Here is a 19,470-nt window from a genome sequence, read left to right as displayed (position 1 = left end):
TACAAAGAACATGAGTGGCCTTGAATCAGATGACTCCTCAACTCAAACACTCCTTACTGGGACAGCACTTTATAAAACACACCAAGAAACAGTCCATCTCTCTCCAGTCCTCCCCAAATTGCAAGAGCTAAGATCTGAAATGTGGTCACTGTTTTCCCTCAGGTGCCAGAAGCAATCATGGAGGGTGAGCTGGATCAACCCATCTCCATCTCTACTTTCCTCTAATCTGAAAGACTTGCTCCCCAATCCGAGGGATGAGCTGACTCAGCTCAGAGTTTACCAGTAAAACTATACTAAATCAGAAATATGATAATGTAAACCAGAGGGGCAGAACTGTTAACCCTTGAACTAGTAGCTTTTTCAAAGGAAATCACTGGTCATTTTTGGTCATGGAGACTGGTGCTCACCACTACTGCTAAGCATGGGCACGGTTACAGTCACTATTTCACAACCATGTGAAGGTATGACATGACCCCAACTACGTCAACTTGAATTTTGCAATATAATTGCTCAGCCACACTTGGCCTGATTTTCTCAAGTATGACATACCTTTGACATCACCCAATATTCAGGACAATAGCCCTGTGATCGGTATCATAAAAATGTCAGAACTAATCAAAAGTTCATTTCTGTCTACTAGAAACTTAACTATACCAATCTTTTTTCATTAAGTCACTACATCTTGCAAGACTGCTTTTACATTAAGCCTACAGCCAACAAGTCTGTAATAAGGTATACAGGCCAGGCGCAGTGGCTCACGCCTATAATCCTAGCACTCTGGGAGGCTGAGGCGGGTGGATCGTTTGAGCTCAGGAGTTCAAGACCAGCCTGAGCAAAAGCGAGACCCTGTCTCTACTAAAAATAGAAAGAAATTATATGGGCAGGTAAAAATATATATATAAAAATTAGCCAGGCATGGTGGCACATGCCTGTAGTCCCAGCTACTCGGGAGGCTGTGGCAGGATTGCTTGAGCCCAGGAGTTTGAGGTTGCTGTGAGTTAGGCTGACACCACTGCACTCTAGCCTGGGCAACAGTGTGACACTCTGTCTCAAAAATAAAAAATAAAAAAATAAGGTACATAATAAAATACTTTGACCATTGTAACAATGGCACAACCAGCAAACTCCTTTGCCTTAAAATTTTTTATTCTCCCAAATTTGATATGAATTTGGCAGTGTTCTAAGAAGTTTTTTCTTATTTTTCTCTTAGGCTGATAAAACCTGTTCCCTACCCTGTCTGTCCCTAGATTTCAGCTGATTCAGATTATTCCAAAATATTTTTGAAAGGCATTGTCATTTACTAAAACCAAATTTTCATCTCTATGCATATAACCTCAAGTCAGTTGAAATAACTTTGCAATCTCAAAGTTGAAAACCTAATACACCCACTTTTAGAAATTTCCTTCACAGATCACTAGTCTTACCATAGCTCTAAGAATAACTAAGACATAATTTCACAAGAGCACAAATAATTAATGCCCCCATTATGTGAAGAAAAAAACTCTAAATGAGCTCTAAATGAGTCTCTTTTTATACCAATTCTTATGGCTTTGCTAACCTAGCCAATTTTAATGGGTTCCCATATGTTTAAGATCTGTTACATGTGAACTGAGGCCTAGATTGTTATAAAACATAGCAGTTAGTTAATATACTGGGAGTTCTCCATAATATTAATACAACTCATTAGAGTGTAAAATTTGGTACAGGAGTTGCAACTTGGACTCAGTCAGACAAATGTAGTTCCCAAAAGTAATGGAAGATCGTTACCACAAAGAGGTAACACAGTCTTGAACTACACACCCAAGAATGGTATTGGAGCAAGGGTCTCATAAACCTGACTGACCTAAACATGCAAAGAATATTGTGTCTTAACATTCACCAGCCTAAGGGAGTAAAAAAAAAAAAACAATCCTCACCTGTAAGAATTTTAGAAGTTTAATGAGAAATTAAAAAAAATACAAATAGAAAGAAGTCCATTTTCTTTAATGTTGTACAAAAAAGTATAAGTAGAACCAAAAGTAAATAAACATTATCACATTTGCTTACACCACTATCTAGTTAGTTCTTCATGTTAACTTTACTATTCAAACAATAGAAAGTAGGCAGCAATTTAGAGATCAGAAAAGAGATAAAACAAAAAAACTTTTCTACCACATTTATTCTTCTACACTGTGTATAGCTGTGCTCATAGAGACGGCTTCTTTGACTTCTCCATTGTGTAGGAATTCAGTTGTATATAAAATTGAACCTGAATTTTAAAAAGAATAATACTTTTATTAGAAACAGTATTATTTACATAGTTTCCACTTTAGTTGATAAGGAAATTGATCTGGATGTTTCTACCCTCCCTTGACATGTTTGGCATTTTCTACACCAAGCACAATTTTCTCTCACTAGGTCACACCATTTACGCATTAAAAAAGTGTTGTCGAAAAGTTAAGAGTATAAATTTGATTAATTATCCATTAATAAGATCTTTGAAGGTAGGAAAAGTTTTTACACATCCTTGTATTCTGAGTACCCAGCACAGTTCCTGCACCTAACAGATAGATATTTAAATAAATGGGCCAGGCATGGTGCTCATGCCTATAATCCTAGCACTCTGGGAGGCTGAGGCAGGAGGATTGCTTTAGGCCAGGAGCTCAGGACCAGCCCAAGCAACAGTCTCTATAAAAAATAGAAAAAATAGCCCAGTGTAGTGGCGTGCATCTGTAGTCCCAGCTACTTGGGAGGCTGAAGCAGGAGGATCACTTGAGCCCGGGAGTTTGACGTTGCAGTGAGCTATGATGGCACCACTGCACTCCAGCCTGGGCGGCAGTCAGACCCTGTCTATGAATGAATCAATCAATGAATAATATGACTCTTTTTCCCACACACTATATTTCAACTTGTAACCTATCAGGAGGCCAAAGAAGAGCAGCAAATGATGAAGTTTGATTAGTGACAAAGTACCAACACCAATTTCATACTCACCAAGCTTTAAAAGGACAAAATCACTACTGAAATTAATGCAGTGGCGTGATCATAGCTCACTGTATCCTTGAACTCCTAGGCTTAAGCAATCCTCCCACCTCAGCCTCCTAAGTACTTAGGACTACAGACACACACCACTACACTTGGCTAATTTTTTTATTTTTTGTAGAGATAGGGTCTCACTATGTTGCCCTGGCTGGTCTTGAACCCCTAGCCTCAAGATATCCACCTGACTCAGCCTTCCAAAGTGCTGGGATTACAGGCATGAGCCATTGTACCTGGCTGGGAATTGTTTATATTTTTTTTTTCTTTTGAGACAGAGTCTCGCTTTGTTGCCTGGGCTAAAGTGAGTGCCGTGGCATCAGCCTAGCTCACAGCAACCTCAAACTCCTGGGCTCAAGTGATCCTCCTGCCTCAGCCTCCCCAGCAGCTGGGACTACAGGCGCAAGCCACCATGCCCAGCTAATTTTGTTTTGTATTTTTAGTACAGACGGGGTCTCAATCTTGCTCAGGCTGGTCTCAAACTCTTGACCTCAAGCAATCTTCCCGCCTCGGCCTCCCATAGTGCTAGGATTACAGACATGAGCTGGCCTGGAATTGTCTTTAAATTAGCATTTATTAAGTATTTACTAGTTGCCTGGCACTGTTCTAAGCATGACATAAGCATTACTTCACTTGGTCCTCACAATCCTATGAAGTAGGGACTTCTATTTCCATTTACTGATGAAGAAACAAGCAAATATGGTATAATAGTTTGTCCAAGGTCACCCTCTGCCAGCAAGTACTGAAGGTGGGATTCAAACCCAAAAACCACAGAATCTACATTCTTAACCACCATGTTATTCTGCAATTCCTTTCTATGGCAGGCTGTAAGGGCCTCAACCTGTACAAGTCAACTTCTTGAAAAATGTATTTCTCATCACTATCTGCCTAAAAATTCAAACTCCATGTAAAAATTGGGGACCTAATCCCATACGCCCCAATTTGGGCCTAAATACAGTAAGTTCCAAAATGGAAAGAGAATAAATTGCACCAAGAAATTCAATTCTCTACATTTTTATATAGATAATTCCCCTCATATTTATGCATTGTTGACTATTATTTTATTGTCTCTTCTTTGAATAAAGACTACAACCTTAACTGTAGAGAATATCAGATTTGGGAAAGAGCACCCACACAAATACCAGAATGTCATGCCCCAGCTTAGAGTCTGGGGACACTTGTAGTTAGTCATATTTAATCTATGGCTCGTACACAACTTAACAGTCTATCTACAGTCTTGGCTTCCTTAAAGACCAAAATGCATGAACTATACCTTCTCAAGTAGCTCAGAATATTTCAAAACTGACAATTTATATGAATGAACCAGAAATTGTTGCAACTTTCCATACCTGCTCAACAGCTGAGGGAGACTAGAAATGATGGGTCCATATCCTGGTGCATTGTCATACAATTCAAACAATGGTGCAGCTACCAACTTGTAATTTTTAGGAACTGCAAACAAAGCTAAAACAAATAAAACAGTGTTCATTTTCTATAATCTCTTATATACCCTCTGCTTCTGTTTCATTTTTAAATTCATCACCAATTTTACATTTCAGAAGAACCTTTAAGTAAAAGCATAATTCTCATTAATACATTTTGGTTGCATCTTTAAAGCTATATGAACTATACCTTAGAGAATAAATGATTCTCTAAAGAAATCTATACTATTAACAGCCAACCTTTTAACTGCTGGCCATGGGAGAAAGGGGAGAAGAGAATAGCCTTGGGTTTATAATTTATTTTGGATTCCACTGTAAGACTATTATAAGAAATGGAATAATTACTTGTTAAAGCATAACAGGGCTAAAACTGGTTATTTTATTTTATTTTATTTTTTTTTTTTAATCAATCTGTCTCAAAGTTTTCAGCAGCTTATTATGATGTGAAAAACAGTATCAGTAGCTGAACAATTATTACAAATACTATAATCTGATATTTTAGGCTCTAAATTTACTTTTCTCCTTGTAGCATGGCAAGCACATCTAAGAGAAACTAGGTTATTCTGTGTAAATATGGTATGTATTTTTAGTTACAATAAATCCCAAAATTCAAGGAACTTGGAGAAAACACAAACAGATATCCTTGAAATTATTCTCTAAAAGTTTTTAGATGACTGCCTTCAAAAGCAAAATAACTTACCTTTCTCTTGAAGCTGAACCAGAAACAACTTCTTATGTTCCTTAGGCTTTGTAATATGTGCAGGAATATATGGATACTAAAATAACAAATGGTAACGATTTGTAATTTTCAAGACCCACCATCTCGTATACCACCATGCCTTTAATTATCAACTTCTCCCTTTCAAACAGTAAGCTCAACTATCAACCCTTCTGGGACCAAGTTCCTCATATCCCAAGTACAATTTTAACATGTATTCCATGGCTTTATTTATTTCTTTACATATTTACCCCCCAGTACGGTATAAACGGCTATCTATGTATACTACTTTCTAGTCTTCCCTTTACCAGGACTTAGTATCTAACAGATGCAATAGTAAATAAATGTTTTAATACATATAAAATAATAAGTGGTAAACCAGTTGACCATTCAAGATAATTAAATATGTAGTCATAGGATTTATAGCTTGAGAAACTTACAACCAATGAAGCCTAATTTTAATTAATGTTTTCAATAAAAGTTGATTTAAAAAAAAATCACTAAGTTAAACACTCTAGAATTGAGATGTGGACATGTTTACTACATTAAAAGTTTAAATAGGGCCCATGAGGTATTTGACAAGTTACTCCTTGTTCCTCCCCCCTCATACCTACAACACCCCCCAACCCTACCCCCATCCCCATGGTGCATGCTTCAAGAAGACCACATGAGCAGGCTAAGTGGCGTTTTGCCAGCTGGGCAAAGCTGAATTGTTTGAAAAAACTAAGAAAATAACTTAGAGAATTTAAAAGGACGAAGAATATTAGAGAGGAGAGTTGCTATCACAGAATAAAAAGTTTTGACAAAGAGAACAAAATAAGTCTAAGATAGAAATTTTTTAAATTCTACTGTATGTTACAAAAACCTCTCTTGCATTTCTCCACAATATATTCAGAAATCTACTTTTGCTTTTGGAGTTGTATTTGAGGGCCAGGGAATTAAAAATTGCTGAAAACAGATATAAGGGGAAAGTGGGATAAAAGTAGAGGCTGCCAAAAGGAGATATTACCACCATCCCCAAGTTACACAGGAACTTATGCTAAGAGAGGCTAAGTAGCTCTCCCAAGATTACTCAGCTAAGGAGTGAAGCCAAAATTCAACTGTAGCTTTTCAACTCTTATCTAATTATGAAAGCCTATGTTATTTCCCACTATGTTACTCATTGGCACCTAACCAGTATTCAAGTTAGAATAATTATATTCCACAGCCATCCCTAGAGTACAATGAATTGAGGCAATTGTGCCAGGCGATAGAGGTCCCCTACACTATCATGAAAATCAGACATATTACCAGCATCAGAGACAAAAGTGAGAAGTGGCTTGAATAGCACAAGCTAAGAGACCTGTGGTTCACATTCAACAAAAGTTCCTAAACCATGACCAAAGTAAATGACATTACCCCAATTTTCTTCTACTCAAGGCTATATGTTCCTGTTTTTTTAAGCCATCTTCTCCAGTCCTAGTTGAGTTCTTTCCCATTGACACCTAACCAATATGCTAGAATGGGTTTACGAAATAAACATACAACCCTTAAATTATACCTGATACTACCAGAGCCAACCCTAGTTTCAGTGAACTAACGGAGCTGTCCTAGGACTGTGGTCGGGAAGATGAATGAAAGTATTCAGAAAAGTAGTCTCGAAAACTTTAGGGTTTTTACTGAGCATTTTCCAGTTGGATCAAGGAATGTTCAAGAAACCAGAAAAAGTTTAGAATAATTGCTCTATGTTATCTCTGAACCAAGAACTTCACTATTTCTATATGAAATTGTACTTTCTTAAAGCCAAGACACAGATGTGTTCATGGAAATTCTCAGGTAATGAACACTAGCGCGAGCTTCCATAGCCCCTCATCTTCGTCTACTCCTCTGCGATATAAGGGAGTCAGAAGAGGACAGAATGATCTTCTGCTTGGCAACACCTGACCTGGAACATCTTGTTATGCAAAGAAGCTATGGCTTTTGATTTGTCAAAAGAATTCAGGATCCAACTTTAAGAAGTTCTCCCATTAGCCAAAATAGGAAAATGTGAACACCAGCAACGTTATCAATTATTACAATGGGTTAAAAGACATCATATATATTTAAATCCACAAGGTCATACTGCCACCTTGAAGGTCATCGAAACAGCTGTTTTTTGCACATGGCCCACACCACAGCACCTCATCCCACCTCAGATTTCAGGGCGGCTGTGTTTGAAAAGTGTCAGAAAGTTCCCTGTTTGTTGCCATTGTTCCACTCTGCTTTTCAGACTCCAAGCCTTTCCAAAGCCTACAAAGTCTCTCAACAAGTGCTCAGACTCAACATGCAAGTGCAAGGGAGTTAATGCCACCCTCACCCAAGGGAGGATAGGAGTCCCTGGCCTTCTGATTTTCTGCTGGACAGTTCTGAGGTGCATTCCACACGGTTCCTGACAGTCCTTAGCAGCATTAATCCAGTTGCCCACAGGTGGTCTTCCTCTCCCTTCATTCTGCTGCTTCCTGGGATCACCTCCCAAACAAATTATCTGCACCCAAGTCTGTCTTATTCTCTCTTTTGAATAAAGTCAAGTCTTTAGTGGATGCTAAGGAATTAACTTATTCTCCTAAAAACTGCTAAGTAAAGGAAAAGCAGCAACTATTCTTTTACAAAATATATACCTCAGGGTAACCAAGTAGTTGACGACAGAAGTCTCTCATTATACAAGGATCATTACCCTAATGAATTCATAGATCCAGGAAATTGTTACCAGTGAGCTAACATTACAAAAAGAAACAGCCAAATACCATCAAATTCCTGATGGAACCACCAACAGTAGACTGCCTCCAAGATGACCCCAATGATCCCTATCTCCTGATGTTCACATCTTTGTACAGTCCCTTCTCACACTGTACTAGGGTGGGCTTGCATGTCCAACAGCATATAGCAGAAGTGCTGGTATGCAAATGCCAAGATTAGGTTAGAACAGGCTGTCCACCAGAACGTGAGGCCTCAAGGCCACATGTGGCCCTCCAGATCCCCAAGCGCAGCCCCTCGACCAAATCCATATTTTACAGAATTATTACAAGGATTTGTTCTGTAAAATTTCTATTCAGTCAAAAGGCCCAGAAGGCCACATGTGGCCCCAAGGCCACAGGTTCCCCACCTCTTGGGTCAACAGTCAGCAAAAGCTGAAGCTTTCAGTCCAAGAGCCCAGGAAGAATTGAAAAGTCTCCTAACAAACACATGTGTGGCCTTGGGATCAGATCCTTCACCCCTAGTTCAGCCTTATGATGTAGTCCCAGCTGACAACTTAACTATAACTTCATGAGACCTTGAGTCAGAATCATCTTGCTGAGCAGCTCCCAGATGCCTGACCCTGAGAAACTGAGATAATAAATGACTGTTGTTTTAGGCTGCTAAATTTTGAGGTCATTTGTTATGAAGCAACAGAAAAATAATATACCACCTATGACAAGCCTTGTTACCTGTCCCTCCCCACTCCCAAATTAACTGAGCTGGAATTCACTCTCTAGGTCTAACTATCAACTTCCAAGACACAAAGGAGAAAGAGCTACATGTTCAATGACAACAGGCAGATGCAATCAACAATGGAAATACTGAAGACTTTAGCCTGTTTTCATGAACAAATAAATTACAAGGGAAAAAAACAGGTAACCAACCTGTAGATGTAAAAGAGACTACCCTAATTCAAACAAATTATAATTGAAATGATATCTAGGATATGCTTCAGAATAATTCATTGTGAAGGCAAGGGAATGAGGCAGTGGAAGGAGAGGGCTGATGAAACAAGTTTGACCATGAGTTGCTACCTGTTAAAGGTGGATGACAACTGATGGGATTGATTTACTTTTACTATTCTCTCTACTTTTATATGTGTTTGAAATTTTGCTTTAAAATAGAAAGTGCTTGGCTTTTTAATTTTGTAATCTAAATTAATGAAGAAAGAAAAGGAAATTTCCAGTCAAATTCTACTTTAATCTTTTCAAAAGTGGCTGAAATTAAATCAACTTTCTGTTTCCCAAATGCCAAAAAAAGGTAACTGAATACTAACCTGAGGAGGTTCAAAATTTGGTCTCCACCAGTTACCAATGCAGTCATCAATGACCCAGTCTTGCAGAACTCCATCTTGACGACCTAGTATCTGTCAAAAAGAAATAACATAGACAGTAAACAACTAAATACACATACTCACGAATACTCTTCTTCAGTGAAGAGAATATTCTTGGCAGCGACATGTGGCTAATGTGCATTCCATATAGATGTCCTCACTGTGAGTTCTTGTTTATTATTATCTATGTTACCCTGCCCAAGACATACACTATTCTTTCAAAGCTGGGAATCTAGTATCAACAGAACTATACGGGACCAACTAATCCGTTGGTATGCCCTGGCTACACATGGAAAACCAAAGTTATCCAGTTACCTACATCAGCCAATGGCATGTGGTATTTTCCTAGAATTAACTATAGCTTCGGTAAATCACCTACCTAACCAAGTTACAGCAATGTGTTAAAAATTCACAATTTTCATTTTTATTAATCTGTATAGCATAACATTAAACTTAAATAGTTCTATAAGGTTCATAATGAGAAGGAGCAGTTCTTTGTCCTGCTTCACTCATTCCCACTGGCTATAACTTCCAACTTAGTTGTTTTTTCCCGACACTTACCTTTATTTTTAAACGCATCCTTTTTTTAATATAAACTATTTTATAATAGTGTTAGATTTACAAAAACTTTGCAAAGATGGTGCAGACACTTCCCCTATACTCCATTACCCAATTTCTCCTGTTGTTAATATCTGACATTAGCGAGACGCATTCGTTACAACTAATCAACCAATACTATTAAATAATACATGATTTACTGCAGTCCATACTTTATTCAGATATCCTTAGTTTTTACCTAATGTCCTTTTTCAGTCCCAAGATCCCATCTAAGATACCACATTACATTTAGTCATCACTTCTCTTAAGGGTCCTCTAGACTGTGGCAGTTTTTCATACTTTCCTTGTTTTTTATGACCTTGACAGTTTTGAGGAATACTGGTCAAGTATTTTGTTGAATGTCCCTCAATTAGACTGAGGTTATGGACTTTGGGGAGGAAAACCAGAGAGGGTAAAGTACCATTCTCATCACATCATATCAAGGGTACATGCTATCAATACGACTTAACACTAATGTTAACCTCGATCACCTAAGGTACTATTGTTGTTAGGCTTCTCCATGTAAAGTTAGTTTTTTAAAAAGATTCTTTTATGACCATTTCTTGATTACTTTTCACTTTTAAAATCCACAAAAAAACTATCATCCTCTACTGTGGTTGAGATTTAGATATTAAAACCACAACCCCCATTGATACTTTTTCTTCTGCTATCCTCCCATCATCAATATTTAAGTCAATATTCAGTATTTAAGTTAATATGAGTAGGTAAATTAGTCACAACAGAGCAATCAGTAAACTCTAATTACATTTCCTTGTCAACAATTCTTTTCTTTAGAGTTGATAACTGTTTCCTTTCCTTTGCTATCACTAAATTCACTCCCACAGTCTCCAAGAGAACTTAAATTTCTTCTCAATTCAAACATCAATTCTTCTATCAACCTCATTTTTCTCTAAGACACATTTTGCTACCATCATGCCGCAATCTGTACTAGATGCTCTCAGCACTGCTTCACAGCTGGAGTCCTAGGGCTTCCCTTGACCTCTCTCCTATGTTGTTAGAACCTAATATTCTGAATTCTGTATCTTCTTACTTTACGCCTTCATTTTGGTGGTTAACACCCACTAGTAGCTTTCTGAGAAAAGGTACAAACGATACCACACCACTTTTGGAAACTCTGCATGTCTGGAAATAACTTTATTTTACCCACACAACTAATATATAGTCTGATTAGACAGAAAATGCTAGGATGGAAATCATATTCCCCCAGATTTATTAAGACATGCTCCACGATTGTTTAGCTTCCAGTATTATTTCTGGGTAGCCATTTCTGACTCTGATGCTTTATATTTAACCTGCTTACCACCCCCTCACCTTTGGATTTTCTTCTTTATCCTTACTGATCTAAAATTTCACAATGATGATGACTTTGCACAGATCTTTAAACATTCATGATGGAGAATAGGCCGGCAGATCTTTTCAATCTCAAAACCTGCCCTTTGCGTTTGGGAAATTTTCTGTAATTATGCTTTGCTAATTCCTCTTTTTCCTCTATTTATCTATAGTTTATATTGGTCTTTCTAGAATTATCCACTAATTTTATCACCTCTCACCAACATTCTTAGTTTTATTTCAACAGAAAGTAGAATGAAAAGCTATCTTTCAATCCTCTACTGAATTTTTCATTTCTGCCAACTCTTTTTATTACTCATGAGGCTTTTGTTGGCTAAAAAGTCTTTTTTTAATGGTACTTTGTTTCACAGGTGCAAAATTTCCCCTTATTACACCAAGAATATTAAACATATTAATCATAGTTTGTCAATAGTTGAATTTCTGTTTCTGTTGAGTTTCTTTTGCTTTTTTTGATTTCTTTCTTGTTAAGAAGCTTTCCCTAAAAGCCTGGCGATACTTGGTTATCTGATCACAATTAAGGTAATTAAAGTAAGATGCTTAACTGTCACCTCTGTGTGCATGAGCTATAGGGCTATGCTATTTCTTTAGGAAGACTCCTGCTATGGTTGAACATAGTTTGTCCCCACCAAAACTCACGTTGAAATTTGATCCTGATGTGGCAGTGCTGGGAGGTGGGGCTTAGTGGAAGGTGTTTGGATCATGGGAGTAGATCTCTCATGAATCAATGAATACCTTCCCTAGAGAGCACAGTTGTTAAAAAGTGGGGCTTCCTCAGATTCTCTCTCTTGCTTCCTCTACAGCCACTCTTTACACAAGCCAACTCTCATTCTACCTTCTGTTACGAATGGAAGAAGGATGAGGCCAGATGCAGCTGCCCAATCTTGAACTTTCCAGCCACCAGAATCATGAGCCAAATAAACTTCTTTTCTTTATAAATTACCCAACCTCGGGTATTCTGTTATAGCAACATTAAATGGACTAAGACAATTCCCAAATAGCATCATCTGGAGTTTCTCTTGGACTGGTCACTTTCTCCAGAAAAAATCTCCAACCCTCTGCCTAGGTGTGTAAGCATAATTGTTAACATTCTGTCAGTCTAGTAGAAGTCCAGGAGTCTCAGCCAGGCATGGTGGCTCACACCTATAATCCCAGCATTTTGGGAGGCCAAGGCAGGAGGATTGTTTGAGCCCACGAGTTCAAGACTAGCCTGGGCAACATAGCAAGACCCCTTCTCTAAAAACTAAAAAAATAAAAAATAATAGAGGGACAGAGGGTGATGGCATGTGCCTATAGTCCCAGCTACTCAGGAGGCTGAGGTGGGAGGATCACCTGAGCCCAGGAGTTCTAGGCTGCAATGGGCTATGATCACACCACTGCATTCCAGCCTGGGCAACACAGTGAAATTCTGTCTCTTTAAAAAAAAAAAAAAAAAAAAAAACAGTAGTCCAGGAGTCTTACTATTCAGGAGGGAAACACTCACTTATTCTCCCCATCCCCTAACTTTTTCACTACTAGGTGTTTTCTGATTCAATCGGTACAGAGAATCAATAACCAGCCAGTCTTTATCTAACTAGAGTGGGGAAGACAATCTAGGTACACAGGTTGAGCATCCCAAATCTGAAAATCCAAAATCTGAAAAGTCTTGAGCACTGACATGCATGATGCTCAAAGGAAATGTTCATTGGGGCATTTGGAATTTTGGATTTGGGATGCTCAACCAGTAAGTATAATGCAAATATTCCAAAATCCAAAAAAATCCAAATACTTCTGGTCCCAAGCATTTTGGATAAGGAATACTGAACCTGTATAAATACACCCTATATACAGTTTGAACCAGTCCAGTTTTCAGCCCATGCACATCCCCACTTTCATAGGTACCTAGCACCTCCAATTCCTCAGCCTTTCTGGTGTTCTATAGTGCTAGATTCTGGACTGCTTTCCTGCTGTGCTAAGGTTTCTGCTAAGTCAGTTATAATTTTCCCATCTGCTTTCCAGCTTCTAATTTTTTTTTCTTGCTACTGTCTTATTTTGAACTCCCTCAATCCTATTGAATTTATATCTTTTTAAAGATATCCCTTTACTGCCTTTTTGGTAGGGGTTTGAAAAGGAGTGAAGATAAGCAAGCAGGTTCAATCTACCACATGTAAATGGAAGCCCAAGCACAGCATCATACTTAAAGAGGTACAATGCCTTTTTAAAAAATACCAGAAAGACAAACCAATAGGTCCACAGTGATAGAATTACAGGTGATTTTAGTTTTGTTTCTCCTCTGCTCTTCTGTTTTTGCCAATGTTTTTGCAGAGTATGTTTTAGTTTTATGATTAAGGAGGGTGGATTGCATGTTAAAAAAGAAAACTAATAATGAAAATAATTTAAGATGTAAAAAGCCTCTAGTATCTATGCATTTGGCCTAAGTCTTCAGAGGCAAATGTCAGAATGATTTTTTAAAAGTAGCACAATCTGGGCAAAGTCTCAAAGATACTTGCAAAAATGAAAATAAGCAGGCCGGGCACGGTGGCTCACGCCTGTAATCCTAGCACTCTGGGAGGCCAAGGCGGGCGGATTGTTTGAGCTCAGGAGTTCGAGACCAGCCTGAGCAAGAGCGAGACCCCATCTCTACTAAAAATAGAAAGAAATTATATGGACAGCTAAAAATATATATAGAAAAAATTAGCCGGGCATGGTGGCACATGCCTGTAGTCCCAGCTATTTGGGAGGCTGAGGCAGAAGGATAGCTTGAGTCCAGGAGTTTAAGGTTGCTGTGAGCTAGGATAATGCCACGGCACTCACTAGCCCAGGCAACAGAGTAAGACTCTGTCTCAAAAAAATAAAAAAATAAAAAAATAAATAAGCATATGATGGGAATTTTTCTCTCATTAAAATTTATAAAGGTCTATTCTAGAACAAAACTACCTGCATTCAAATCTCCAGCTCCACAACACACTAGCTATATAACAAGTTATTTAAACTTAATAATATCTACTTCCTAGAGCTGTTGTGATTTTAAAAAAGTTATTGCACATAAAGCACTTAGAATAGTGTCTGTCTAGCACAGTAAGTATTCAATAAATGGTTTTTATCTACCACTGTTACACATTTCAATTTAAAAAAATGTTAAGATAAACTAAGTTCAACTGCAAAAAATAAACATTGTACTAACATTCTAGGGCTAAAGTTGTATTTACTGAAAACTAAATATTCAAAAATAAACTTATCCTTTTTACAAAACATAAAAAGCCTAATAATCTATTATGTTGACGGTATTCAGATGGGCAATAAAACTGTCAAAGTGGTTAAACAGAAAAATACCTCTGTCATTAAGCGTTTTAGTCCTTCGACTTCATCTTCTCCTGGGTTAAGTTCACCACCAGGTCTGTACAAAGGTTAAGAATTTCAGCTTTCAACTTAATACAATTTGAGGACAACAGGAAGAACACAATAATCATTATTTCTATTAAGTAAGTGATTAACATACTAAAGTGTCATATAATGAGGCAATCAAAACAGATGTCAAAGGAAGAGGGAAGAATATTCTAGAAAGGTGAATTCACAGTGTCAATTCCCCAGACTAGCAGTATACAAACCCTAGTTGTAAACAAACAAAATATATAACATAGCATAAATATAACTGCTGGCCACCAGTCCACCTCAGTCTTCTCTCTGAAAGCTATCTGGTGATAATGGAGTCTAGAAATGCCCAGACAGCAACAGACCACATTCTTTAGGCCTGAAGAATAGGACATTTTTCAAGGATTTCAATCTAAGTATTTGAGACCTTTCTTTGCAGTATAAATCTGGTCAAATAGTTGTGGACCAAATATTTATTGAGAGATGTATGAGCTTAAATGATAAAACTAAACTTATCTATAAAAACATAAGTCATTTTAAGAATAGGAAATACCACTCATCTAAGAAAGAAATATCAATTGTTCTTAGTAATGCTAAAATGACATCTAGACATTGATCCTGGACTAATCTATTCCATGGGTTCAATCACTAACATTAACAACATACAGAAACATGCAGATTACTAGTTAGGAAAATAAATGAGGACTGCACTGGAGAAAACTTACTCATTATTTTTTTCTAAATACTCCATTAACAGCAGTGTTTGTTGAAATAAATAAACAAGAGGTAAACTTGTATTCCAAAGCTGCATAAACAGCAATCCTATTAAAAGTTGTCTTGCTGTTAATTTATAACACTTACAATTTGAAGAAAGTTGTTCCCAGCTGAAGCAGTAGGACATGGGGTAGCCGGTGCTCATGTACAATCAGAACCCCTTCTACAGTCCTCCTCATTCCAATTTTATCAAATTCCTCCCTCATGCGCTGAAATCTGGCTGCAACAGAGCTGTCCTTCTCATAGAGGGGCTCTTTTGTACCAAAAGTATAATTGGTAAGAGGGTACCTGTGATCCAAAGGCAAACATCTAACATGAGAACTGAAGACCATAATTTACCACGACAGATACCAACCACATAGCATAAAGAAACTATGGTTAAAAAAAAATACATAAGTGCATATACTGTGCTCAGAGACATAGATCTGTACACAGTTACGTAACTAATGAAACAGCAGAGATGAGAGTCCTATTCTCTGGACTCTTAAAACCAGAGCTTCCATCAGATCAAGCTGCTACTCCACACTAACTTTCAAGTGCAGATAACATTATCATTAAGGCCCTTAACTCTTAGAGAAGTGGTTACCTGGATATCAGTAACCCTCTGGTTTTAGATCATGGCTGCTATTCCAACATCACCAACCTGCCTAACAAAGTCCCCCTGGGTTTCTCTGACTACTAATCTAATCAGAAATTTTCCTGAATATGGGTACTAATGGCTAATCTTTTTTGCTCTAAACTAAGCCACCCTACTTTCCATAAACATTCCTCCGGTTATTTTCTACTGTTCCTAGTCAATTATCCCAAGATTTTTCTGGCACCACAACTCTTTCCTTTTCAGACCAAATTTTCTACATTTTCCCCCCTCTAAACATGCTAAGACACCTTTTTGGCCTTCAGCATTAATTCTATTCAGTATCCTTATCCTTCCCTTCTCATTCACATCTTCTATCCACCATATCTAATCTCAACATCCTCTTTTCCTTTATAAAATTCAAAATATGGCTCACATTGTTGAAGACAGTTTTCATCTTGCCTGATAAAAATCAAATATTTCTTTAAAGATCGTTAAAAATTCCATATTTGGGCCGGGTGCGGTGGCTCACGCCTGTAATCCTAGCACTCTGGGAGGCCAAAGCGGGTGGATCACTCAAGGTCAGGAGTTCGAGACCAGCCTGAGCAAGAGTGAGACCCCGTCTCTACTAAAAATACAAAGAAATTATCTGGCCAACTAAAATATATATATAGAAAAAATTAGGCAGGCATGGTGGGGCATGCCTGTAGTCCCAGCTACTCGGGAGGCTGAGGCAGTAGGATCGCTTAAGTCCAGGAGTTTGAGGTTGCTGTGAGCTAGGCTGCCAGAGCACTCACTCTAGCCAGGGGCAACAAAGCGACACTCTGTCTCAAAAAAAAAAAAAAAAAAAAAAATTCCATATTTGTACTTTGTAACACCTTAATTATAAACCTTACATTAAGAAGCCTTTGATTATAAGCCTGTAAGAATGCTTTGGCCACACTTGCCTATCGCCAAGGTATATATTCTAAAGCTCCAGATTAACAATCAATGACTACGTATCTTACCCACTCACAGCTATTCTTAAAAAGAATAAAGACGGCCAAAACTTTAAAAATTACTTTAAATTCTAGAAGCCAAATTCTAGACCTAAATGAAGCAGCTCTAAAATAACTATAATATACCATTTCCAACCAGGATGCTTTAAAGATTATAAAGAACTTCCCCAGTAGACCCGATGCTACACCTAATACCATCACTGTTAGCAGCAGAAGTTATGTCACACAGCACTACATGCCGGGCAATTTTTTATTACATATATTAACATTTAGTTCTGACAACCTGAGTTAGAAAGAATTAATGATAGCCATAACACATCTCTACTTCAAGAGCCAGCTCCTATATCAATCAGTAAGGAGATATCAAGATGAAATGTCAGGATTTTAAGCTGTGAAATCAGAGTGGCAACCCAGATCTATATATTCTTCTTCTCATGCTGTGAGCTTCATAAGGCAGGGTCTACATTTTATGCTGTCACCACTGTATACCTAGTATTATGCACAGTGCCTGGTAGAGAGTAGGCATTCACGCAATATTTCCTAAAAGAAAATAGACTGGGAGAGAGATTTGTTTTCAATTTAATAGATCATTACTCACCCAGTAAACCAAACTTCACAATACAGTGATTATTTCTAAATACTGTATTTATATAGAGTAGAAAATGTACTGTAAATCAAGCATAACTTTAATACAGCAAAGATTAAAACATTTTGCTGAAAGTATAACTATTTCACCAAGTTAATTCCACATAATGGCTAAGCAAATTAATCAAGTAATCGAGGCAAAACAAGAAGTAACTGTGGGTGCTAATTCTGATCACCACTGAAAGTAATCCAGAAGCTGTGCACTCACTTTTTAAAAGGAAAATATTTGCCTTTTCCATTTGGTGGGAATCTTATGAAGATTTTTTTAAAAAGTGGTATGAAATTAAAATGATACTATGTTAATGTTATAGCTACAGGGACTAATTTGCAAACACACAATTATCAACTAATTTCATATTTTATGAACCCAACACTTCTACTATCTAAATTTCCAAGCCAGCACCTGTTTTGCAAAACAAAACAATAATGATAATAAACATCTTTTCAATTTCAAATCACTTTTGGTTTTGAGTGGGAAAAAGTTCAGTTATTTGAATGTAAAACGGAGAAACACCTAAAGTGTCATATCCAAACACCAATAAAAGCAAATCTTTGCACTCTGTTAACACTGACTGGCATCAACTAGCCACTTTCCTCCATCAAGGTGAGCATCACACCGTCTCAAAAATTCTCAGAAACGATTAAAAAAAGAAAAAGCATACTGACAATTACGTGAGCAAGACACAGCCCAAACGCCAATTATCTGCTACATCAAGATTACTTTTGAGCATATCCTTGAAATGCAATGGTTGTAAGTGTTTAAACAGAAAAGTGTGGAAAAATAAAACAGCCCACAGTGGCTTCTCTGGGTCAACATTCTGGCTCTCTCCAGTCTGAAAGCCCAACCATAACAACATCCACACTCCCAAGCCGGGGCCTACTGGGTACCTGGGATACCGTCACTGCTGCAGAGAAGACAGGTGAATAGAGCAGGACAGATAGCCCTGGGCAGATGAATAAAACGCGATGTATTCATAACCTGAAATATTATATAACACTTAAAAGGTAAAAGCCAGACCTAGGCATTATAGATAGATTTCGAAAGCTGTTAGAGTTAATTAAAAACTGCAAAAATGACACTACGTTATAACATTCACATCAAATAAAAACACACAAAGCATATACCACGTAAGTGATGTGAAAGCGTTAACCATCGGACTGGAAGAATAAAAACCACATTTTTAAGTTGGTTACCTCTGGAGAGGTGGGGAAAGCATCGAGTTCAAAGCAAACTTCGGTTTTACCCATAATGACTGAATACAGGGGAATGAATGGGAACAAGTCCTCTTTCCAGAAAAGGAATCTAACACCGTCAAATAGGACTGTAATCCCTTGGGGCTGGAGAACGAGAAAAGAGCCTGTGGGAGCAAGAAAGGCGCGCATCCGAACCGGAGCGGGGCTGGTGAGGAAGGCGTAGAGCCGCCGGAAAAAATTAGAGTCTTTACGAGCGCCCACGAGGAGAGGGATGCTGGTGAAGGACGCGCGCGAAGGCCGGGCCGCACTTACAGGTTGATGGTACGCTCCAGGGTGAGGGGCTTGGTCTGCTGGATGTACTTGTTGCCAAACTGATTGACTCCCCGGGGCCACCCGGTCTGCGAGCGATTGGGCGGTACCACAGACATGCTGGCGAGCTCCGGCACCGGCGGCGGCGAACGGAAAATGGGAGACAGGGCAGACTTTCCCCGTGAGGGCAGCGGTTATCTACAAACCGCTCAGCAGCCGCCGCCCGCCATTAACAGGAGAGCGCAAGAGGAGGCATACGCACACCGGAAGTGAATCCGGCGCCTCTGGCGGCAGGAAGTAGAGAGGCGGTGGCCTGTCAGACCAAGCGCCACTGGACCAATCGCTGGTGGGATGACTGCAATATCTGAAGCTTCCATTGGTAAGCCAGGCACAGGTTC

The 19,470-nt window shown here is 38.4% G+C and overlaps 1 protein-coding gene across 1 annotated transcript; it reads right to left on the bottom strand.

Annotated features, from left to right (window-relative positions):
- Positions 1–1,912: 1,912 nt before the first annotated feature.
- NUDT21 (nudix hydrolase 21) lies at positions 1,913–19,362 on the bottom strand. The gene is made up of 7 exons (XM_045533694.1): positions 19,076–19,362; positions 15,440–15,640; positions 14,540–14,603; positions 9,206–9,295; positions 5,158–5,233; positions 4,365–4,479; positions 1,913–2,248 (listed from the first exon to the last, which is right to left on the bottom strand). The coding sequence occupies exons 1-7, from the start codon at positions 19,189–19,191 to the stop codon at positions 2,227–2,229; spliced, it is 684 nt and encodes a 227-aa protein (XP_045389650.1). The 5' UTR covers positions 19,192–19,362; the 3' UTR covers positions 1,913–2,226.
- Positions 19,363–19,470: the final 108 nt, after the last annotated feature.

The sequence above is a fragment of the Lemur catta genome, chromosome 20, assembly GCF_020740605.2.
Source record: "Lemur catta isolate mLemCat1 chromosome 20, mLemCat1.pri, whole genome shotgun sequence".
NCBI classification, from domain to species: domain Eukaryota; kingdom Metazoa; phylum Chordata; class Mammalia; order Primates; family Lemuridae; genus Lemur; species Lemur catta.
Note: the sequence above shows the minus strand (reverse complement) of the source record. Positions and strands in the feature narration are given on the sequence as shown.

Bases quoted from the DNA above. Each gene is read 5' to 3' on its own strand.
- NUDT21 (XM_045533694.1), bottom strand. From the start codon at position 19,191: ATGTCTGTGGTACCGCCCAATCGCTCGCAGACCGGGTGGCCCCGGGGA. The intron at 15,641-19,075 runs GTAAGTGCGGCC...TTTGGATCACAG, and splicing joins CTGGAGCGTACCATCAACCT to GTACCCTCTTACCAATTATA. The intron at 5,234-9,205 runs GTTAGTATTCAG...TTGTTATTTTAG, and splicing joins CAAATTTTGAACCTCCTCAG to TATCCATATATTCCTGCACA.